This window comes from Nicotiana tomentosiformis, chromosome 12, assembly GCF_000390325.3.
Source record: "Nicotiana tomentosiformis chromosome 12, ASM39032v3, whole genome shotgun sequence".
Lineage (NCBI taxonomy): Eukaryota > Viridiplantae > Streptophyta > Magnoliopsida > Solanales > Solanaceae > Nicotiana > Nicotiana tomentosiformis.
The window spans coordinates 11,878,984-11,903,485 of record NC_090823.1 but is presented as its reverse complement, the minus strand read 5'-3'; the positions used below and the strand labels follow the sequence as shown (position 1 = coordinate 11,903,485).

Below are 24,502 nucleotides of genomic sequence, written 5' to 3'. Positions count from 1 at the left end.
AAAAAAAATTATCTAGCAAAATAGTGTAATTTTCCGGCGAAAGAGTGTCGCGTGACACCCCTTGCTTCAATGTGGCTCCGCCACTGCAAATATCCCAAAAGTATTACACTTTACGCCTCCAAATCTTCCCACATATTCTGAAATATACTACAATATTCTAATTTGGAATACAATCCAAATCAAACATTCCATATTAATCTAAATAAAGAATACAATTTTCAAATCAAAAATACCATAATATTCTAATTTGAAATACAATTTTCAAAATAAACATACCACAATGTTCTAATTTGGAATACATAATCCATCCAAGCCAAATATGCCATAATATTCTAATTTAGAATATAGTATTCAAACCAAACATACCACAACATTCTAATTTAGAATACAATATTCAAACCAAACATATTACAGTAATCTAATTTGGAATATTGTATTCAAACCAAATATTTATACTTTGTTTGGATGGTTGTTACCTATTGTATTGTATCATATTGTTATTTTATATACAATATTTGTTTTGCTTATTACTTAAATTTATTGTATTGTATCATTAACGATAAAAAGTGTCACTTTATGTAACGACGAATTTGGTATGGTGGCGTCGTTACCTTGTTTTTTCCTCTCATTTTGCCTTTCCTTATTATTATATTTTATTCTTTATCCTAATTTTTTATGTAATAATTCTACTTCGTATCCTATTTTTTCTAAGTAATATTGCAAGTTTATTCTTCATATTATTGGTGCGTGATATCACGAAATGACAAAAAATGATATAATCTATCCAAATGTTATATTCATCAAATAATATAATACAATGCAACACGATACAATACAATATGATACATTATGAAATACAAAAAGCATACAAGATAAAAAAAAATATAAAGTAGATAAACAATATAAAATAAATATTTTAATCGTATAAGGCAAATTTCCCCTTTACTCTTCAAAATTCAAACAACAAAGCTCACTCGAAATGCAGAGCAAAACCATGGCGAGAGGATCAGTTTGTAAATAACAGAAGTTAGAGTCCCTTATTATTATTCTAGAAAGTTTGGTTGTTAGTTAGTTAGTTAGTTAGTGGAGTTGTATATAACAACCTGTACGTCACTATTTGCTAATGTAACAGTGGAATTTCCCAAATTGCTTTTCTGCTTCACTCTTCTTCTCCATTTCCATGGCTGATTCTAAGAGAGGAGATCGAGACCGACTCAGTAATTTGCCCGACGAAATTCTAATCCACATCCTCTCTATGTTGCCGAAAAGTAAAGCAGTTGTGAGAACGAGTGTATTATCTAAACGATGGCAGTTTATGTGGAAATCAGTTCCAGTATCACTCTATTTTGTCCTCCCTGGGCATGACGAAAAGAAGGCTACTGATTTCGTGGTTTCTACCCATAGGGAGCTTCATTATTGGAGGTATTGCCGGAAAATCCGAAAACTCGAGGTCATTTTCAGTTTCGGCATTGAGGATTTTGCTAAAGATGTTGATTTTTGGGTACATTTTGCGACTAAAATTGCTAATGTTGAAGATTTTAAACTTGAATATTGCTTAGGATATGAATTGCCTCAAATTGCATATAAGAATACCTCTTTGAAGAAATTGGGTATACAATACTGCACATTGAACCCTAGTGGTAGTGTGAACTGGAGTAGTCTACTTTCTCTTTCATTTGGGAATGTGGAATTGAAGGACGATGCCATGGAAAAAGTATTATTAGGTTGCCCTGACTTGGAGTGCTTGGAATTGGATGATGTTGAGGGCATTCATCCTTTGGAAATCAGCAATTTGAAGCTGAGAAAGTTAATCATAAAAAACTGCGAAAATGAGGAAAGTGTCCCTTGGCTCGAAATATTAGCCCCAAATGTTCAAAATTTGCAACTTCTGGGGGTGTGCGGTGAGATACGCTTGCGGCAGAGCAATGTGGATTCACTTGTCACTGCAGTCCTTGATTTAAAGATCGAATTTGGAGAAGGAGTCATACCGGAGGAGAAGGCATATAGCTGTTTGAAGAAACTTCTTCACAGCGTTGCTCATGTCGAGAATCTTGAATTAGGTCCCTGGTGCATCGAGGTTTACTCATACTCTTCATTATCCAATTTCAGATTCTTTTCCTGATTTGAGATTTTTTATTTGCTATTAAATTTATAAATTTGGTAACATTAATAGTGCCAGTATTTAGGATAATCTGAGAACTTAGTTGGTAAATACTAGATAATTATGTTCTTACGGCCAATCTAGTTGGACAGTGGCAGATCTTTTGGATAAAATTTTGGACGATGTACGCTGAGAATAAAGAGTTTGCAATGGACTGAGGAACATGTAAAATTCGGATTGCTTTACATTGATCATACTCCTTAAGTCATGTGAATGGGTTTTTCAAAGTGTTTAAAAGTCCATCTTTGGATCTCTAAACCAACCTTGAACAGCTTGATGTGGCAAAATGCAGTCGTATAATCCAAACTATTTTTACGAATTATTCAACAATTTTCATCTCATTTATTAAGTATGTAGCATTATCTTTCTGTTGACATATTCTGGTTTATCTATTTGGTTTATAAGTGCCTGTCCATACTGGAGTTGAAAGGGTGGAAGTCTCCACCATCAAGCCGGAAATTCTTAAAACTTGATGCAGCCTTAGAACAGTTGGACTTACCTGGAGTTTGCAGCTTTCTACAGAGTTCATTGGATCTTGAGACATTGGTCATTGACTGGTACAATCAGAAAGGAAGAGTAAGCTTCCTTTATACATTTATTTTCTAATTCCATGTTATTAACATCAAACAACTATTAATGGAAGAAGAAGACGATATATATCAACATATTTCTGATCTTACATTACACTAGGAAAGAAATCATAATACTTATTAAAAAGCCACCTTAGTGGTATATTTCATAGATAATGCTAAAAGGTTACAAAGAGGGAATTTGACTGCATTGCCTCTACAAAGAATAGGTAAGATTCAAACTGTTTCAACCCTCAAGTAACGTGAAGATTACGAAGGTTCATCTTTGACAAAAGTGTAGTAGATAAGCCTATAATGTGTAAGCAAAAAAGAGTGTTTCTGTATTGGTGGAGTCCTATTTTCAATGTGAAACATAACTAACCTAAGTACTTGATGAGCTATGCAATAGCTTATAACTTGGGGAGACTTGCTCCCTGTGCATCGTTTCCATAAGAACTGAAAAAGAGAAAAGTGAGAGGAGTATTGTCAAGTAACATGTGAGCTCAAAGAAAATCTAACAGGGAAGTTCATCTTTTTGCATTACTGGAGGTAAGCTTTGGGCTTTCTTTCAAATTCTTAAGGAAGGGAGCTTCCACTTGTCAACCCTTAAATGCACTCTAGCTTCTCTAGGTAGTGAGTCAAAGCTGTAAAATTTCTTCTCTGCGTCTAATAGGTGACTGTACCCAGCTATAGAATCAGCCACACCATTGGCTTCTCTATAACATTGTGTCATCTCGACTAATGAATCAACTCTTTCATAAGATTGTAGTGTCAAGAAGGTTTTGCAACTCGCTTGACAGCATTCACAATAAGTAAAGAGTCGGCTTCCTCCCAAATGTTTCTAATACAATGTTCAAGAAACCATTTAAACCCTTAGAAATATGAAAATGCTTCAATCATATTGTTTGTTCCATGGCCTGGTGGGTGCATCTGCCATAATAATATCACCATCACCAGAAGAGTTCCTTACTACGCCACCTGGTCCCCATTGTTCTTGTCTGGAATGCCATCATTGTCTATATTTACCTATCCTAAATCAGGTTTGCACCATTTTATAGTATTGCTTGTACATCGATGTGAGAATTTCTCAATATGTCCACAGAAATTTCCCCAGGGAATGCGTAGTTTATATTCTAGAAATTTCTTTCCAATGCTGATGTGCAAGGATTTCAGAATCTGCTTTTTAGTCTTGAAGTTGATGGTTTCTCTTTGCTAAATCTGCAGCAGCAGCGGGCTTATTTTTCTAGTTTTGTGTAAGACATTAAGGAACTTTTTTGTTCTTTCATTTATTTTCCTCAAGAAAATAGTTCAGCATGAGTTGCTTTCACAGAAATTTCATGTTGTCACTATCAAGATTGATTCTATGAGTAAAGCCAGTTCCACAGTCAACTTTTTTGTAGTTGTAGGAAAAAGATGTTTAATAAGGGGATTGTACTTACCTTCCTGCGATCGAGGAGTAAAACCATATGCTTCAGTGAAGCTTTTAAACACTTTTTTGTTGTTTGCGTGTAGCACTTTGTAACATTTGATTAGCACTTGATGTGTTTTTCGTAACCCTTTCATTTTATCCACAATCAAACCCTTGGCTTTCTTTAACCCTTTCATTTAAAGAATGTGGATTCTTTTCTGCAGTATCATCTGTTGAAGTACCCAAATGAGGATGAACAAAATAGGAGGTTTGAGACGCATAATTTTAACTCCTCATTGCTACATCTGAAGACCATCAAGATCAACTTTTATGGACCACTAAGTGAAAATAGGTCTGTACAGCCATTGGTGAAATATTTGCTCAAGCATGCAATCGTGCTAGAAAAGTTCGTCATTGCTGCCAGATACAGAGGGAGTGAAGTGTCTCGGGATTATGTTAATATGGAACAGGAGTTCCTAAGCTTTCCAAGATCCTCTCCACATGCTTCAATTGTCTTTTCGTACTGATTTGGCCCCTATTGTATGAATCAATTGCAACATACTTAACAACTGTTAGTTTTGTTTTCAACTGGTTTTGTAACTGATAGACAAGGTTAGTATTGACTTGTCAGTGTCCTAGGAGTTGGCATAGTTCTTCATGTCTGAGTGACAATGTGTTTATTCTCTGTTCATCATGTAAGAAAGTTTGCTCTAAATGTTTGATTTCTATTCATATTGCTGAAAATTTAAGGTTGAAAATCATTTTGCAAGAACAGTATTTCAAGATTCACACTGTGTCCACGGACTTGTTTCATTTAATTAGTGGAAAAAATATATCTGGACTTGGACAGTGAATGACCTTAAGAAGGAAGCAAAGAAGTGGAACCTATTCCCAGCATGTATGCTGTGGGTATTACAAAAGGAAAGAAATAGCAGGTGTTTTGAAGGAAATGCAGAAGCCGCCGTGACTGAAAAACAAGTGTTTGAATTCACTTGCCTTTTGGTGTAAACTGAAAAGTCTGTTTCTCTGATAGACTTTCCGTTCGGGAGTAGCCTGATCTTTACATAGTTTTTGTGCTCACAGTCACCGGCATGGTCTTCGTGCTCGGCCAGTTATTTTCATAAAATTAAATTTTTTCTTTACTTGTAGAAAAGAAGAAAACATTATGCTAATTAGGTAATTAAGAGGTCCAGAAAGGGACCGTTGATCAACAAATACATAAATATAGTTGATGTTTAATGTGGCATCAATTTTTTCACCATTTCCTTGTTTTTGTTTTTGTGTGTGTGTGTGTGTTTGCAATGACAGTGCTTCAAGTGATCATCTGGAGTCTCTAAGCTCTGCCACTCCATAAGTCAAAGATTGTTGGATGGCACTGGAAGGTTAGGATTCATACTTGTATAATCCTTTTGTATGATCTGTCTGTGGTAAGTGGCTTTTGGTAACATGAACAGGATACCTCGTATTTTTTTTTTATTTCTTTGCTGTAATTTTCCTTTTCAAGGACTCAGAAATGTATGCTCAAGATGAGCATGCATGTCTTGTCTTAATATATTGTTATTGAATTGCCTCAACAATAATACTTTAACATTTAAATTCAATACTCACTGGGTATACGAGGTTACAATAACAAGACTGAGTTAAAAGACGATTTGTTTGGGTGAGAACAAATTTACTCAGACTTAGAAAAATATATGTGCATGTCTTACAGATTGTTTAATACATCCATATACTTCCTTCTTTCTAACATTATGCTAGTTAGGTTAAGAGGTAGCAGCAACTGTTGCCTCTGAATTTGGAGGCAACACTTCCCTTTCATTACATTTCCAAATGGTTAACACGACCAGAGGATAGTATTTGAATGGTTTATTCTAACATAATCTAGTCATCAGGGTGATGATAATTACATTAAACCATCATTATGGTTAGTTTAACCAGTCAATTTTGTGGCATTAAAAGAAAAAGGATGGTCTCTAAGGCGACTTCCTAGCAGCAAAGAGCAGAGGCGGACCAAGGATTTGAAAGTGGCGAGGTCACCAATGTCAAATAAAAGTTTGAGCAAATACTGGAACCAGAATCGTACTTAAATTCAAGTTGTGCTCTAAATCGACCAATTCAGCTGCCTAAGATTTGAATATTAGGATAACAATCAAAATACATACTCCCTCGGTTTCAATTTACATGAACCTATTTCCTTTTTAGTCCGTACCAAAAAGAATAACTCATTTATATATTTGGAAACAATTTACCTTTATGCAAATTTATAATCACACAAAATATATATGCCTCATTCTATATCTCAAAAGTCTTATCTTTTTTGTTAAGCTTTGTGCCCGATCAAACAGATTCACATAAATTGAAACGGATGCATGGTAAGGCTGCAAACAATAGACCTTCGTGGTCCGACCCTTTCCAGAACCTGGCGCATGAGTTTAGTGCACCAGGCTGCCGAAGTTACTGGGGGACGACGACCCCCCTACCCAAAGGTAGGTTTGCCTCTGGCAAAGATCACAAATCGAACCGCTGTGCATACTGTTGCCTAGCTGACTCTTAACTTGATGTACAATTCATTTCACTTAGATTTGATGACAGTAAAAATTGTTTACACTATCATTATACTTGTATCTTCCTTATTTCTTTTACAGTGCTAGTTTAGTGTACGTGCATTGCACGTATGCCTCGCGTCAAGTAAATATATGTGCAAGAACAATGTGTTTGGCTAAAAGTGCTTCATCCCGATTTTGTATTTTTTTTTTCTTATCAACTTAGCATTGATATATTTGTGATAATTTTCATATATACTAACCTTGTATTATATTTTTAATTGTTGTAATTTCAAAGGAGAAATATTTAGAAAATAATATGTAAAATTAAAGCTTTTGAATAGAAAATGAATCTAGTCATCTAAAAAATTTAGAGTTATTCTCATCATTTCAATCATATTTTATTCCCTTCTTTGATTCGCCGGCTTATTCTCATCTCAAGAAGTTTATACAACCAAAATTGGCATGATAACAATATTAAAAAAATATCAAATATATGAATAAAGTTATAGATAAACATAAAAATACTAAGCATCATGGAGTTTAAATCAATAATTAAAGCGTGGATCATAAATTAATAGGATTATGTCATCATGCCAATAAAAAATTTATAATAACTTTGAAATACATGACACATTTAAAACAATCTAAAAGACTAAAGAATTTATTCCTACGCGCTTTGCGCGTGTTCCACATATTAAGAAGTTTATAACTTTAAAAAAAGTTATATAAATATTATTAAATTTTGTATGCTAAAGTGCAATTGTTAAGTGTCATTTAAAAAGTATTTTTAGAATTGGATGTTGATTAAAGAGTATATTAATTGTAAATATTTAAATAATTTATATTTAATTATAGAATTTATTATAATATTTTATATTTTGGTACATAAATTTATAGTATGAATCTTTGATTAAAGGCTAATGACATACTATTTTATACCCGGATAATTAAACATAAATTTTCACAATGTTTTCCTCTGTTTTCTATTTTTACTAAGATAATTAAATTATATAAACTAATTGGTTTTTATTTTACCACCTATTATATATTTGTAATTAAGAATAAAAAAAATCGAAGGAGAGCAGATCGACACTATCTAATTTAGTTATAGCTTCCTACCAATTAATATTTTTCTTTCATTTTTTATTTAAAGATAATTAAATTATATAGAACTAATTTATTATAATTTTATACAACGAATATTCTACATCAAGTAATAGTTATGTTTTAACTTATTCTCTGTGAAAATTTTCATTTTTGGTATTACTTTTATTTTATAAAATTATTATATCGCATAATTAAAATAAGGAAAGGATCTAATGCGCAACATTTAGTGAAATATCAAATAAATTTCCGAACAAGATGTATGTGTTTTCATTAGTTTTTTTATTTCTTAAAGTAGCTTGAGATTGGTATATGTAACTTTCAAGGTATTGCGATTCAAAAGAATTTGAGACTAAATCCAACACTATATAATTTTTGTGGTGTTTATTTTAAATACAACTTAATCGTGCTTTTTGTTTGGTTTTATCATCATATAAATCTGATTTTCCCTTTTTATCTAGTTTCAATTTGTAAAATAATGTTAGTATATGAATGAATAGACTTATTAGAAAGTTCAATATATTCTAGTTTGGACCGAAGTGCTAGTATTTTACCTATGAACCAATCATTTAAATACTAAACAAAATAAAAAATGTCATGCATATTATCTAATTGAATGTAACATAAACTTGAATTTTAAAATATAGCTCATAAAAGATGCTCTAGTTTTACTACCATATTAATGACGTAAAGTTTCCATGTAAACTTTACATTTTTATGTCGACATGTTACGCAGTTCATGTTTGGAAAGGAATTGTATTAGCTATAATTTTAATTGCTTTAAAAGTCTTAAATATTTGGATTTCTTATATAGTAGTATTTTAAATAAGGAAGGATTCAATATACAAAACTTTAGGTGATTATAAGATCCTAAATAAATAAGGTAAATAATCAAATAATTATTTTATCCAATGTGAACTCTATTCTAAGAGGGTAAAAAAGTCGGACGACATTTCGCTAAAGACTTTCGTATTTTTAATATAGTACTAGTTACTATGTACGCGCGTTACACGTAAATCTTTAGGCATAGCTTTGATATAAAAGAACAACTAATTAAATTTAGTAATAAATTATTTACAAGATAAAATAATCATCGTTACTTCACCGTACTCAAAGCAATAAAATATTAATTATACAAATGTTATGACAAATAAAATCCCCGATTAAAGATTTTAGAGAAGTATATATTTTTAATCGCTTCTAAAAATAATAGCAGATAAATATTTTTTTGGTATATATGTGAATTATATATACAGTATATATATTCTATATACTATTTGGCTAGTAAATATAATTATTTTTGACAAAGCGATCAATTTTGTATTTTGCCCTGGATTTAAGCATTGTATACTCCGTGATTATTTAATAAATTGCAAGGGATTTCGATTTTTGTACATTTTTCACTCAAAATACCACCCCCTCCTTAAAATACAATAAAGATAATAGTCACAACCATGCAAGAAAAACAATTACATGTGACACCTATTAAGATGATTGTTTTAAAACATATAATGCAACATTGTTGAGAAGCTTTTTTACAATTTTTTGAACATATGTAAGAGTAATAAAATACATGATTAATCACATGAATCACATAATTGCGTCGAGTTCGTACGTTTTACTTGAAAATAATATAGAAAATTGCAAAAAAGTATAGGATAATTTTGAAACTCATTTCAATCATTTGAGTTAAAATAATTTTAAATTTTTTAGATAAATCTCCACTATTTAAATATGTACTATCGAAAATAAGCAAGAATTACGTGGACATGAAGAATAGATACCTTTAAAAGAATTATATTACTCTAAAATAACATATGTATCCCTCAATAAATCAATACCTTAAATAGTACAAACATTTATTTTGTAAAAAAAAATATTTATTATCTAGAATAAGGTAAATATGAAAAAGATAGATAATTTGAAAAACAAAACTTAAATTCATAAACTTAATATCCTCATAATAATACACAAAGATAAAATCAATACCTTATATTATACAAGCTTCCTATTTGTTTGGAAAGTTCCGGCTGATTTTCACATTCTATATGAACATCGTAATATATTTTTGCTTTTGTAACAGAGACGATCCAATCATTGTGTTTCACTTACTTTAAACTATTTTTAACCAATCATCACGCATAATACTTTAATAATAATATTCTAAATTTTTTGCCTTTTATTTTTATATAAATTGATGTAACATTGAATTGGAAACAATTTATGGCACTTGAGCATCTAATGAAAATAAATCAATCAAAGAAATTTTTGTTAAACTTCGATATATAGAAGAATTGAATGAATTTGTTTTAGGAAACAATGTAACATATATACATCGATTTTCTTTGAGAAATTTGTAAAAGAATCAATTACTCATACTGAAGTAAAAATAAATAAATTAAAGAGAACAATCTCATTTATATTATTAGAACCACCTTATTATCATGTAAAATAAAATATTCATATAAACTTGCCTCTATATTGTTTTTATCATTTAAAAGTAGATGTTATAGTTTAAAAGATTATAATTTAATTATATTTTTATTATTTAATATTTTAAGAATTAACCCAATTTATTATGTAATAACTCCTCATACAACCCATAATATTTCATATAATTTAGTTTTAGCTTTATGTGATCTAATAAGAATTAACTTTAAAGGAAAGTAAGAATTTTTCAATTTGTTTAAAATGTTATAATTTTTAAAGCATAATACTAAATTTTTCTTAAAGTACGTGCCTTGTTTGTTATAAAGAATTGTAATTAGGAACAACAACTCTTTTTGATAGAAAATTATGGACGTGCTTCTCTTATTCAAGTAGGATTGACGTTGAAGGGTCGACAATATGTAGTTTAAATCATAAAAGAATTTTATTATTAGTTAATTTACTATTAGATCCTTAAATTATACAAATATTTAAGGGCATAAAAGTCGATCAATGTTTCGGGGATATTTTAGTTGTTCAACATTTAGTATAAATTATTCGTATTTTTATAATATATATATATATATATATATATATATATATATATATATATATATATTCAAGTAGGATTGACGTTGAAGGGTCGTCAATATGTAGTTTAAATCGTAAAAGAATTTTATTATTAGTTAATTTACTATTAGATCCTTAAATTATACAAATATTTAAGGGCATAAAAGTCGATCAATGTTTCGGGAATATTTTAGTCGTTCAACATTTAGTATAAATTATTCGTGCTTTTATAATATATATATATATATATATATATATATATATATATATATATATATATATATATATATATTAAGTTAAACTCATGAAAGTTGCTTATAAAAAGAAGAAAAGAAAAAAGGACTGCTGGTTATTGATCACGAAAACAAAGGAAAACATTATATAATTTAAGACTATGAGTGTGTTTGGCTAAGAAGAAATTATATAATTTAAGACTATGAGACTGTTAGTGTGTTTGGCTAAGAAGAAACTTAAAATTATTTAATGTTTAACTGAAGGGTTTCTTTCATGTATTCTATGTCAATTGAGAAATTATACAAAAGCAAAAGAAATTGTAGGAATATAAGGAATTTGGGGGGAGGGGGGGGGGGGAATCAGAAATAGCCCGATTTATAAGTGCTAACTGAAAATTAGCCAAAGTTTTAAAAGTAATCGAAATGTTGTCACTTCTTCATGTAAATATAAAATCTGAATAAAAACACACTTGAAAATGTGAAAAAATTCCAATATAACATGTTGTAGTTTGAATTTTTTACATATGAGATTCCAGCATAATGTGTTGGAATTTCATAATGTGTTGGAGTTCCAACATAACCTGCTGGAAGTTTATATGCAGGAGCCCATAATTCAGTATATTATGCTGTAACTTTTCGTGTTTCAGCTAAGATATTTTTGTTAGATTTTATCTCCGCATAAAATCGTGTTATGTTTCAATAACTTGGCAAATGTTGTTATCTTTTAATTACTCGTCCGAAAACTGATTTAAGAGGAATTTTCAGAAACAACTACTGTTTAGTGGCTATTAACTTCGTATAGCTACTATATACATAATTACTTTCTATAGCTACTACTCAATTATTATCGTAGTGTATTAGCTGTATTCGCATTGCTGTATTCATGAATACAAAAGCAAAAAACGCCTAAAACTATGGTAGTCCAGCTATACGCGCATGTATTCATATGTATTCGCGCCATGTATTCATGAATACAACATCAAAAAATACCTAAAATCGGGGCAGTCTAGCTGTACGCGTATGTATTCACATGTATTCACGCCATGTTTTCATGAATACAACAACAAAAAGCTCCTAAAATCATGGCAGTCCAGCTGTACGCGCATGTATTCACATGTATTCGCGCTGCTGTATTCATGAATACAACAGTAAAAAAATGCCTAAAATCAGGAAAGTTCAGCTGTACACGCATGTATTCACATGTATTCGCGCTATGTATTCATGAATACAGTAACAACAATCACCTTAAAAATGGGCATGTCCAATTGTCTAAGAGAGAGGAAAAAAACATAAATAGCGTATTTCATGCCTTAATGGTAGTATATACCATAAATACTTATTTTTATATAAAATATAAAAGATAGCAATAGAAAATAATAGCTTTAAAAAGGGTTTTATTTATAATAAATAGGGTGTAAAACTTTGATATAGGAGATAAAATTTTCTTAAATCATACTATTTGTATAACATTAGCGGCCCAAAGGCCCAATAACAAATTCTAAGCCCAATTTCTAACTCCACTGACCCAAACCCGAAATTGCCCTCCGGAATATAAAATGCCAAAATCGGCGACGCTCATACATATTGCTCATCAAACGCCATGGAAATGCAGAGTAAAATCATGGCGAGAGGAGATCGAGACCGACTCAGTCATTTACCCGACACAGTTCTACTTCACATCCTCTCTATGTTGCCGGAGGGAAAAGAAGTTGTGAGAACCAGCGTATTATCTCAGCGATGGCGGTTTCTTTGGAAGTCCGTTGCAGTGTCGCTCAATTTCGGCGTCCCCAATTACCCCTATGATGAAGGAAACCAAAAGGAACTTCTCATTTTTGTAGCTTCCACCAGTAGAGAGCTTCACTATTGGAGGTCTTGCGGGAAAATCAAAGCATTTAGGGTTTTTCCGTATAGATATAAACATTATATTGTTAAAGATGTGGATTTTTGGGTACATTTTGCAAGTAAGGTTGCTAATGTTGAAGAGTTTACTCTTAAATTTGCATGTGTCAGTTTTCCAGATTTCGCATATAAGTTTCCTCAGTTTGCGTATAAGAACACGACGTTAAGGAATTTGGTATTAGACAGCTGCCGGCTAAACCCTTCTGGTAGTGTGAACTGGAGTAGTCTCGTTTCTCTTTCAATTGGGCACCTGAAATTGACGGATATTATGTTGGAGAAGATATTGTCCGGTTGCCCCAACTTGGAGAGCTTAGAACTGGATAGTGTTTTGGGCATTAGTCGTTTGGAAATCAGCTCTGCGAAGCTGAGAAAATTGATCATATTAAATGATGAAAATGATGAAAATGATCGTTATAACAAATGGCATGAAGAAGATACCAATTCGCTAGAAATATTTGCCCCGTATATTCAAATTTTGGTACTTTCGGGGTTCTTCTACGATGAGATACGCTTGCAGGAGAGCAAGGTGGCTTCCCTTGTCACTGCAGTCCTTCATTTTAATGTTGATTTTATTGAATTTGAAGATGAAGAAGAGAAATTGGAGAAGGAGTGTAGATATTTGAAGGAACTTCTTCTCAGCGTTGCCCATGTCAAGAATCTTGAATTGGGTCCCTTGTGCATCGAGGTTTATTCATATTCTTGACTCTTTGATTATCCAAAATTCAGATTTTCTTTTTTCATTTTGTGACGTTTTATTTGCTATTAATTTATCAGTTTTGTAACATTAACAGTTCCACTACGTAGGATAATCTGATAACTAAGTTTGTAACTACTGAAGAATAACATTCTCATCGCCAATTTAGTTGGACAGTGGCTATTGAACAAATTTTTTAATGATGAACTGTGAGAATAAAGAGTTTGCAATGGACGACTGATTTACATTGATCATACTCTTAAGTCATGTGAATCGGTTTCTCCAAGTGATTAATGATCAAGTTAGATTTCCAACGAACCTTGAACACTTTGATGTGGCTTGTGGCAAAACACTGTCGTATTCAACAATTTGCATGTCATATATTAGGTGTGTCGCATTTCCTTGTTTGACATATTCTGGTTTATGTTTTTGGTTTATAAGTGCTTTCCCATACTGGAGTTGAGAGGGTGGCATTCTCCACCATCAAGCTGCAAATTCTTAAAACTTAACGCATCCTTAAAACACTTGGACTTCGCTGGAATTTACAGCTTTCTGCAGAGTTCATCGGATCTTGAGACATTGGTCATTGACTGGAACAATCACAAACCAATTGTAAGTTCCATTTAGACCTTTATTCTTGTTACTTCATGTTTATCAAGCAACTATTAGTGGTAGAAGAAGGCGATATATATCAATATACTTCTTATCTTAAGTACTTAAGAGAAAAAAGTCACTGAATTTTTGTTATAAAAAATTTGAACCACCTTGGTGGTATATTTCATAAATGATAATAAAAGGTTACAAAGAGGGAGGACTTGAATGCCTTGACTTTAAAAAAAATGTAAGAATTGAACCGGTTCAATCCTCAAGTAAAGAGAAGATTGAGGATTCTCCAACTGTGACAAAACTGTAGGAGATAAGCCTCTAATGTGTAAGCAAAAATAGTGTTCCTGTATTGGAGGATTTTCCAATCTGCGACAATAATAGTATTCTACTTTGCAAGGAGTTCAGGATCTGCTTTTTAGTCTAAAAAGTTGATCATTTCTCTTTGCTAAATATGCTCTCAATTTATTTTCCTCAAGGAAATAGCTCAATTTGAGTTGCTTTGGCAGAAACTTAATCTTATTACTATCAGCTTCTGAGTCATCCAGTTCTACAGTCAACTTTGTTGTAGTTGTAGATAAAGATGTTTAACAAGGGGTAGTAGTACTCACCTTCACACGAGGAGACGAAGCATCAGCTTCGATGAAGCTTTCAAACATTCTATTTGTTGTTTGCATGTAGCACTTTGTAACATTTGCTAAGCACTTGACGTGCTCCTTAAATCTAAAAATTCATCTCCTTTTTAATTCTATCCACAATTAACTCCTTGACTTTCTACTTCCATCTTCGGAGAATAACTGGTTAACATAGTGGATGTTTCCTGCAGGACCGGCTGGTAAGTTACACAAATGAGGTTGAACAGGTCAGGAGGTTTGAGACACATAATGTTAACTGCTCATTGCCACATCTGAAGACCATCAAGTTCTTTAACTTTCTTGGATCATTAAGTGGAATTAAATTTGTACTTCAATTGGTAAAATATTTGCTCAAAAATGCAACAGTGCTAGAAAAGTTGGTCATTGCTGCCGGATTCATAGGGAATGATGTGTCTCGGGATAAAATGGAACAGAAGTTCCTGAGCTTTCCAAGATCCTCTCCGCACGCTTCAATTGTCTTTTCTCATCCATAAATTTTTGTCTTCTCTGGTTTGTATTGATTGCAACACACTTAACAAATGTTAGTTTTATGTTTCAAACTGCTATGCAGGTGATAGACAAGTTTAGGATTGTACTCGACAATTTGCAAGAGATGTTGCTCGAAAATACTTTGTGATTTCTATTCATATTGTTGAATCCTGATCATTGTTTTTATACTATGAAAATGTAAGTTTGAAAATTATTTTGCGAAAATAGTATTACAAGATTTATTACGTGTCCAAGGGGTTGTTTATGTTGGCCTGTATTACTATCACAAGCATAAGAAAGGGTAGAATTTTGGAATTTTTTTGAAATTGAACTTACGGCTAATCACTTTACCACTTGATCTCTCCCAAAGTACAAAAGCTAGCTGAATATGATACAATTGGTTACCCCCAACGGATGATCCGTTGGGACGGATTAGATCCTTCCACTTTTAACGGATATGGTGGGACCCATCCTTCCACTTTTAACGGATATGGTGGGACCCTTTGATGGCGCTACGCAATGTTAACTTGAATTAGTTGGATCAGTAGGTTCTAGATTCCAGAAGACACAATTGGCTAGCATAAAACAGTTTCTATTATTCTGTAAAATCTTACATGCAAGTATGTAAATTTTTCTGTAAATACACAATTGTAAGAAGTTAACTGAAAGTAAGAAGATAATTTTTGAAAGAGGTTACATATGAAACCATCAATTTTCTTTGGTCTATCAGGACATGAGTGAGTAATAGATTTAACTTATATATACTGATATCGTAAATATTTTTTATATTATTAGTATATTTTAACTTGTGAGAATATAATGGGTATGTTGTTGTATTTTAACCTGTGCAGCTGGTTGTTTACTCTATAGTGTTACCATTTCAAACTTACTATAAATAGTTACTTGTTGCCGTAGGTAATTTAACCTGATGGTATATAATGTTACATTTTGATGGTTCATTTGCAACAAGTAATGCATTTTTCTTTTCTTTTGACAACTAAAACATAACATCTGCAGTTAATTCACAAAAGCTAACTAAAGGGCCACTAAGAAATATCAAGGGAAAAACACGATAAATTAACTTAATGAAGACTTATGGTCATCTTCAGTTCATATATAGATGACCAAACAAGGTAAACAGATGCTTTATTGGTCAAAAAAACATATTATAAAAACAGTTGGGGACGATTGGTAGGATGTCTAAGAATAGTACTGATTATGATGTATTTATAATACTGAGATTAGTTATGCTGAGATTAATTATACTAGAATTATTTCTAATCAACTGTTTGGTTTGGTGTATTAAAAATAATATGCATGCATTATTTTTAAAAAAAAAATTATTTACAAAAATACACTTCATATTTTTGGAAAAGGATTTGAAAAATATTTTGAAAGAACAGTTTTGTCTTTATACATGCTTATCCGTGTATTAAAAATCATAGTATTGCTAATGTCATGGTTTACTATGTATAAGAATAATACTAAATATAGATTAAAAAATACTACCAAACAAGAGATTAATAATACTAAAACTAAATATATTTATTATTTTCCGTAATACATGATGAGACAAACCCATCCGAGCAAAATGAAAAAGTCAAAGAAAAAAGAAAGAAAGGAAAGATAGAAAGAGGCAGGAGTCAGGAAAGGCAGGCTGCAAAATGTGAAAGAACAAATTCGGTGCAGTTTGCGGTGCCGTCCTGCCGCATATTCATATTTTGCTGAAGAATTCGGCTGATTCCTCTGCCTATAAATAGGTATCCCCTCCTCATTTGTATCCCGTCCCTCACAATATTCTTCTTTCTTTCTCAATATTAATAAAGAGCTATTCTTTGTGTAGCCGTGGAGTAGGAAAAATTATCGAACCACATAAATCTTGTTTTGTCTTGTTTTGAGTTTTTATTATTTTTCTCTTGAAATTATTATATCCTTCATTTAGTCCGACGCGCTTCCCAACAACTGGTATTAGAGCACAGACAATATAATTCTGGTAGAAAAATATAGTATTGGTGTAATTTACTATTCACATGAATAGTGCAAGACTATTAGTCACTATTCACAATAGTAAAGTACTATTCACAAAATACTAAATACTATTCACAAATAGTAATGCACTATTCACATAATTTGTTTTGTGCAAAATGACGTTCGAAGAAGGAAAAGTGAAAATTGACAAGTTCAATGGCAAATATTTTAGATTCTGGAAAATGCAAATAGAGGATTAGATCGCCAAGCTCTAACCGGGGTAAAAACCAGAGAATACGGCCAAAACGGATTGGGATCTATTAGATCGCCAAGCTCTTGGTGTGATTCGTTTGACGCTAACACGAAATGTGGCGTTTAACATCATTAACGAGAAGACCACTGCAGGTCTGATGAAAGCGTTATCAAATATGTATGAGAAGCCATCTGCTTCAAATAAAGTCCATTTGATGCGTCGATTGTTCAACTTAAAGATGGCAGAAGGTGGATCTGTTACGGAACATATCAATGAGTTTAATGTAATATTAATTTAGTTGAGTTCTGTTAATATAACATCCGATAACAAAGTCAGGGCGTTGATTCTACTATCATCTCTACCAGAGAGTTAGTTTGCAACAGTAACTGCAGTTAGCAGTTCATCGGGAAGTACCAAACTTAAATTGGATGATATTAGAGACTTGGTTTTAAGCGAAGATATTCGCTGAAGAGAATCAAGTGATTCCCCAAGATCTGCTTTTAATACTGAAAGCAGGGAGAGATACAGCCAAAGAGGACAAAGTCATAGTCGTTGCAGATCAAAGTCAAGGAGAAGAGGGCAATCCAAAAATCGCAAAAATATTACGTGTTGGATCTGCGATAAAAAGGGTTACTACAATAGTCAGTGTAGAGAGCTAAAGAAGAAGAAGAACGATCAATACAAGGATGATAATTCAGCAAATGCAATTGCTGAACAAGTCGGTGATGCATAATTTATTGTGCACACAGTCCAGTCGAATCTTGGATTCTGGACTCAGGTGTGCCGCGCCCCTTTTTCTTGCGAAATCGGGTTTCGACATGTGACAATTCTTTAAGGAGGTATTAAAAAAGGAGAGTCGCCACCTAACGATTTTTAAGGTGCGTTAGGGCACCTATTTATAAGTGACTCTGATTTAACTAGTGGATATGCTGCAGCAATGCAAATTGAAGGAAAGTTCAACGGTATGTATTTCCTATGGGAAGGTTTTCTAACAACATGTAGCAACAAGGATAATTGAAGCATTTGAGCTCATGATTTGCTAGTAGGCAAGTAGTGCAAGTATGTGCTTCTCCTAATGGCGTGATTTCTACAGTGTGCATAGAGGGAACGACACATATAGCAAATACATCACTCAATCCTATAGGCATGTTATCTACCCATCACATATTAATATAGAAATCTACCCCATTCCCTTTCACTAGCAACCCCAATTGTTTATACAAAGATTATTACAGGCCCAATAATGAGTAAAGTAACAATATTATATAAAAAACGGGCCCACAGTAGGCCGAAATAGAATAACTCTCACATAGCATACACAAGCCTTCAGTAAATCCACGTTTAATACATGACCCAAAGGCCCGTAGAAGAGTCCAAACCAATGTACTTAACCACAACACCAAGTGTTGCACGACTTGAAACAACCAAACTCAGATACATAGTACATGACAGGGAAGTAAAGTGTTAGGGACAGTTTTGGAGGTTGAGGGAATGACTAGGACCAAGCCCTAGTGTGTTAGAGTTCACAAGGGTCTCAATTGGACCCCGAGCAGTGCTTACACTAGGGAGGCCAATAATAGAACCTAGATAGCCTTGGCTTTCTACCGGCTAAGAATGGGAATTCAGAATAGCAGAGTAGCAAGTAAGGAGAGTGGATAGTGATAGAGGGACAAAAATCAAGTAATACACCAAATTGAGCACACAGAGCAACTAGTCAAGCAGGCCAGTGGGTTCGGCAAGGTATACACAACAAAGTACCACATAAACAACCTCATAGGAATTAGGAGAAAAAACAGGTTTACAGGCATACATAGATTATCACGTATAGATGCATGAAGTTAAACTAGTTGAAACCTAAAGATACAAATTAAGTTAAGTATACACCCTAGTGCCATGTTAATCAGTATTTAGACATAATGGAAGGACACACATTGTGATAATCACTGAAAGGATAGGGTAACAAATGAACGAAGGCATACTGGGAAAACATATTAGCATAGGAGCAAGGTCATAGTTGATAGAAAAATAGAGTATTTATCTTTAAAATAAAAATCAGGACTACATGAAACATGTTTAAAGCAGACTTTAAAGCAGCATTCCATAGAGTTGGGACTAATACACAAAGGGCAATCAAGTATACACAGGACTTAGCACTAAAAGATTCATTCAAGTGGGGTGGTTCCCATAGAGTTGTGGTAGTACCCAAAACAAAATATGAAGAAATTTTATAACTAACAACATACTGTCACAATAGTCAGACTCATATCAAAATGGACTTTCATTGAAGTTCAAAACTAAATATGCTCAGATTCTATATGGTACAGAACCCATTCCAGAAAACAAGGAATCACAGATATGCAAATCATAATGAAGAATACGTATTAGCATAATGCAAACAGTAAACTATCTCATGCGGTTAATTATCACAGAATGACAATAGAGTATTGAACATTATCATAGTTAAATCATGCTCATGTAATTCAAACACATACGCAGAAAGAAAGAAAGAAAATGACCATTGCAAGGGTTTAAAACACTAACCATTAGCACAATCAAAAGAGTAAAGAGCATACTAGCAAAAACCCAAGTCTCCGTTGCTTCAGAGTTCACAAGAGCCTCGAGAATGGGCTCCGAGTAGTGCTTGCACCGTAGGAGGTCGTTTAATGGCCTTGAATTTCAGCCGACCCCGAATTCAATGATTTTAGAGAGTGTTCGAGTGTAACAGTGAGTGAAAAAGGAGAGTAGTGAGAATAATAACAGTGATTGTTTTGGGATTCAAAAGTCTGTCCAAGGGGATTTAGGGGAGGGGTTTATATAGTAGCAGATTTAACACATAAAATAAGGAAATACGGTAGATTAAACACAAAATAAGGAAAATATAGCATGCAAAATCAATTAGAATCAGTTTTAGGGCAAATAACACATAAAGTAAGCAAATACAGTAGGTTAAACAAAAAATAAGGAAAATTCATCAGTCAAACACAAGAAAGGAAAGAATATCACACGCAATCGAAATTAGTAAAGGAAAAGGGGAAAATATCAAACCCTAGTTGGGATTAGCAACTTTGAATAGAACCAATAATGCAATAATCGTTCAATATAATGTATATAAAGACGAAAGATCGTCCAGATCTTCACCGAATCAAAATAGACCGGTCTCGTTCTTGAGAAGTAGTTCTTGCCAAAAATAGGGCAAGAACTAAGTAACACCATAGACATGCGTATAATAGTAGAGTATCACAAAATAGGTAGGTAAATCATGGATTGATTCCATATTTGGGTTGGAATCGGAGAAGATTGAGGTATAGCGGCTAGGGTTTCTGTGAGAGAAGAAGAGAGGGTGTGAAAACGGCTGGGCAGGGGGGAAATGGGTCTTTAAGGTTTAGGGTGGGGGTAATTAAAATGGGTTGGTTTATTAGGGGTCGTTGATCACTCGAGATCAACAACCATGATAGTAAGGGGAATGAGGCGGGTTATTTGGAACGAGTACCGTTTGGTTTTGAGCTGGGGTGGACTGGGCTAAGGTTTGGGTAGTTTTGGGCCACTAATGTGGTCCAAAATTGGTTAGAATAGGGCTATTATTTAAATACCCAAAAAATTATCAAAATGATTTATAAAAAATGCTTAATAAATGAATGAAAATATTATTTATACACCGAAATACTTAAAATAATAACTTTATATTATAAAAATATAAATATGCTATTATGACACAAATAATATAAAATAAAGAGCAATTGTATGAATATAGGCCATTATTGAAAACTTAGATAAATAGCTTTAAAATGCTAATGTAATTATATGGAATGAAATAAAATGTTTGAAACATATATTATAGGTGCAAAATAATTATTTTAGGTAACTAAGTCATCACAAAATAATTTTAAAGGATAATTACTAGATATCTATATATAATTTAAATACAAGAAAATTAATTTAAAGCTCTAAAAATTATGGAAAAGCTATAGAAAATGCTTGTATAGGTTTGTAAACTAAATAATGATGCAAATATACTATTTTGAAAGTATATATATTTTTTAGAAAATATGAGGGCAAAATTGGGTATCAACATGTGTCCTTATTTACCCCGGAATCATGAAAGAGTTGTCGGGTAAAGAAGATGATGACCGATTTTGACCGAATGAGGATGGAGGCTAAACCTTGGTTCCTGAGTTGCCTACATATCCCTGGTGTTACGGGAATCGAATTGTGTGTAGTTCTGGATCCAACGGTAAACTGAACCGATGGAGTTGTTATAGGAACGGTCGTATGCTTCGGAAAGGGTTCTTTTGGGTAGAACAATATCGGATGAGTTTATACGAAGTCGTGAATGTGAATATGAAACAGTATGGATGTGTCTCAAAACGAGTATCTGAACGGTTATCAAGTAAGAGTGGGTAACTGATAGTGATTGGTTGCGTTTGAAATAATTGCAGGATGTGAACGTTGAACGGAAACCAGAGCGAAGATTGCTTCCGTTAGGAGAACGGTTACTTGTTGGATTACCTGCAAAACTTAAAACACGATGCATGCAAGTATATATGGGTTATTGCGAGAATTTAAACATGATGCAAATTCCCTTTGGACTATGAAAGTTGTCTTTGGATGGTGAGGATGATGTCCTTAGACCATGACGTCCGGGGCCATGAATCATGTGATAAGGGATTCGCAGGCCATGAAATGATGTCCTCGGACCATGAAAATAGTGCCTCTGAACCATGACGCCTTTGAATAATAATGTGCAATATTGAGAGATCCTTAGGCCATGGAATGGTGTCTTCCGGCTATTAGGATGATGCCTTCGGACTATGACGCCTTTGGACAAAATGGTGATGTTTCAGCCCATGAGATGCAAAGATTTGATGCTTGGTCGTATGCGAAGTAAAACAAGACAGAGCTTAGGCAATGCTTAGTCGCAGGCGAATAGAAGATAGTGTTAGGTTTTAAATGGCATAGTGGAGATAACATTTGGTCTTATGCAAAGACAAAACAATGCTTAGCCTTAGGCAATTGAGGAGGCAGTGCTTAGCCTCATGCAAGAAGAGGAGACGATGCTTAGTGTTGATGCAAGGAAAGACAGTGCTTAGCCTTATTCAATTAGGGAGGCCATGTTTAGCCTCGTGCAAGAAGAGGAGACAATGCTTAGTCTCGATGCAAGGAAAGGTAGTGCTTAGCCTCATGCAATTAGGGAGGCCATGCTTAGCCTCATGCAAGAAGATGAGACAGTGCTTAGTCTCATGCAAAGAAAGGCAATGCTTAGCCTTATGCAAATAGGAGATAATGCTTAGTCTCATACAAAGAAAGGCAGTGCGTAGCCTTATGTAGTTGAGGAGGCATGGCTTAGCCTCATGCAAAATAGGAGACAATGCTTAGTCTCATGCAAAGAAAGGCAATGCTTAGCCTTATGCAGTTTAAGAGGCAGGGCTTAGCCTCATGCAAGAAAACAATGAATGATAATGAGAAAGCAGAGTATTTCTTAGTTAGAGATGCTTGGGATAGATAATTTGCTATCTTGAAGGTAGCGACCTGATGTGTCTGCAGATATTATTGTCTTACTGTGCCTGCATCCAAAGAATAATTGTGAGTTTTGTGGGGGAAGGTTGGTTCGCACTTTTGTCTTCTGCTTTGCCTATGCTCCTGTCTTGAGATCCTGTTTGAGTTACCTTGGGTAACATCTGTCTGCCATAAAAAATAAAGTTTTCAAAAAATGTGCGTGCATTTGATGGATGTAGTTATTTTGAAAATATAGTAGTATGTAATATCAAGTAATTTAGATAGACCAATGACTGTGATACTTTTAGAGACATTGCAACTTATTTTCTTTAGCATTTTGAGGGTCCTCCTCAAATTTCTGCCCCAGTTTAAAAGCAATTCTTTGATTGTTCTACATATGACGAAGTTGGCTGGACTTGCTTCAGAATTTTGAGGGGCAAAATGAAGATTTTATTGAGATGTGACCAAACCCACATGGTTGCCTATGTATCCCCTCTTAAACGGGAATCAGGTCAAGCGTAGTTCAGTTACATCAGATGAAAGAATGTAAACAATCTAAACATAATATCTTTTGACTGCGTCTGAGTTGATAGGTTTTGGCCAAACTTCTCCGTCCATTTCTGCAAGTATTAGCGCTCCTCCTGTTGGGTGAAAATTTCCCTTTGGCTTCATCTTGATGCGGGAAGATCCGCTTTAGCACCAGCTACCCCGGTGTGAATTGTCTAGGCCTGACCTTTTGTTGAAAGCTCTGGACATTCTGTGCTGGTAAAGTTGACCGTGGCATACCACATTCATTCTTTTCCCATCAATAAGAGCCATTTGTTCATAGTGACTTCGTATCCATTCTGCATCACTGAGTTCAACCTCTTGTATAATTCTTAAAGAAGGGATTTCTACTTCGGCGGGAATGACGACTCTTCAGTGCCATAAACTAGTAAATAAGGAGTTACCCCGGTTTATGTGCAAACCGTGGTACGATATCCCAATAAGGCAAATGATAATTTCTCGTGCCATTGTTTGTGATTATCTACCATCTTTCTTAATATCTTCTTGATGTTCTTGTTGGCGATTTCTACAGCTCCATTCATTTGCGGCATGTATGCAATGGAATTTGCTTGATCTTGAAGGTTTCACACATGGATCTCATTAAATCACTATTAATATTGGCGGCGTTGTCAGTGATGATTGATTCCGTCACCCCGAATCGACAAACAATACGATCCCTAACGAAATCTGCGACGACCTTCTTAGTTACAGCTTTGTAAGATGCGATCTTCAACCCATTTTGTGAAATAGTCTATTGCTACTAGAATGAACATGTTCCTATTTGAAGCGGCGGGTTCGATTGGACCGATGACACCCATCCCCCAAACGAAAAAAAGGCCAAGGTGAACTTGTTGCATTGAGTTCATTAGGTGGCACTCGTATCATATCCGCATGTACTTGGCAT

General features: G+C 33.6%; 2 protein-coding genes across 2 annotated transcripts; both read left to right on the top strand.

Moving 5' to 3' along the window:
* The first annotated feature begins 977 nt into the window (after positions 1-977).
* On the top strand, positions 978-4,853 carry LOC104106429 (F-box protein At5g03100-like). Its single transcript, XM_009614976.4, has 3 exons — positions 978-2,077; positions 2,567-2,737; positions 4,363-4,853. Exons 1-3 carry the CDS (start codon positions 1,181-1,183, stop codon positions 4,663-4,665), a joined length of 1,371 nt encoding a protein of 456 aa, XP_009613271.1. The 5' UTR covers positions 978-1,180; the 3' UTR covers positions 4,666-4,853.
* Positions 4,854-12,590: 7,737 nt separating this feature from the next.
* Positions 12,591-15,524, top strand: LOC104106431 (F-box protein At5g03100-like). The gene is made up of 3 exons (XM_009614977.4): positions 12,591-13,602; positions 14,053-14,223; positions 15,041-15,524. Exons 1-3 carry the CDS (start codon positions 12,619-12,621, stop codon positions 15,341-15,343), a joined length of 1,458 nt encoding a protein of 485 aa, XP_009613272.1. The 5' UTR covers positions 12,591-12,618; the 3' UTR covers positions 15,344-15,524.
* Positions 15,525-24,502: the final 8,978 nt, after the last annotated feature.

Bases quoted from the DNA above. Each gene is read 5' to 3' on its own strand.
- LOC104106429 (XM_009614976.4), top strand. From the start codon at position 1,181: ATGGCTGATTCTAAGAGAGGAGATCGAGACCGACTCAGTAATTTGCCC. The intron at 2,078-2,566 runs GTTTACTCATAC...TTGGTTTATAAG, and splicing joins TAGGTCCCTGGTGCATCGAG to TGCCTGTCCATACTGGAGTT. The intron at 2,738-4,362 runs GTAAGCTTCCTT...TCTTTTCTGCAG, and splicing joins GGTACAATCAGAAAGGAAGA to TATCATCTGTTGAAGTACCC.
- LOC104106431 (XM_009614977.4), top strand. From the start codon at position 12,619: ATGGAAATGCAGAGTAAAATCATGGCGAGAGGAGATCGAGACCGACTC. The intron at 13,603-14,052 runs GTTTATTCATAT...TTGGTTTATAAG, and splicing joins TGGGTCCCTTGTGCATCGAG to TGCTTTCCCATACTGGAGTT. The intron at 14,224-15,040 runs GTAAGTTCCATT...TGTTTCCTGCAG, and splicing joins GGAACAATCACAAACCAATT to GACCGGCTGGTAAGTTACAC.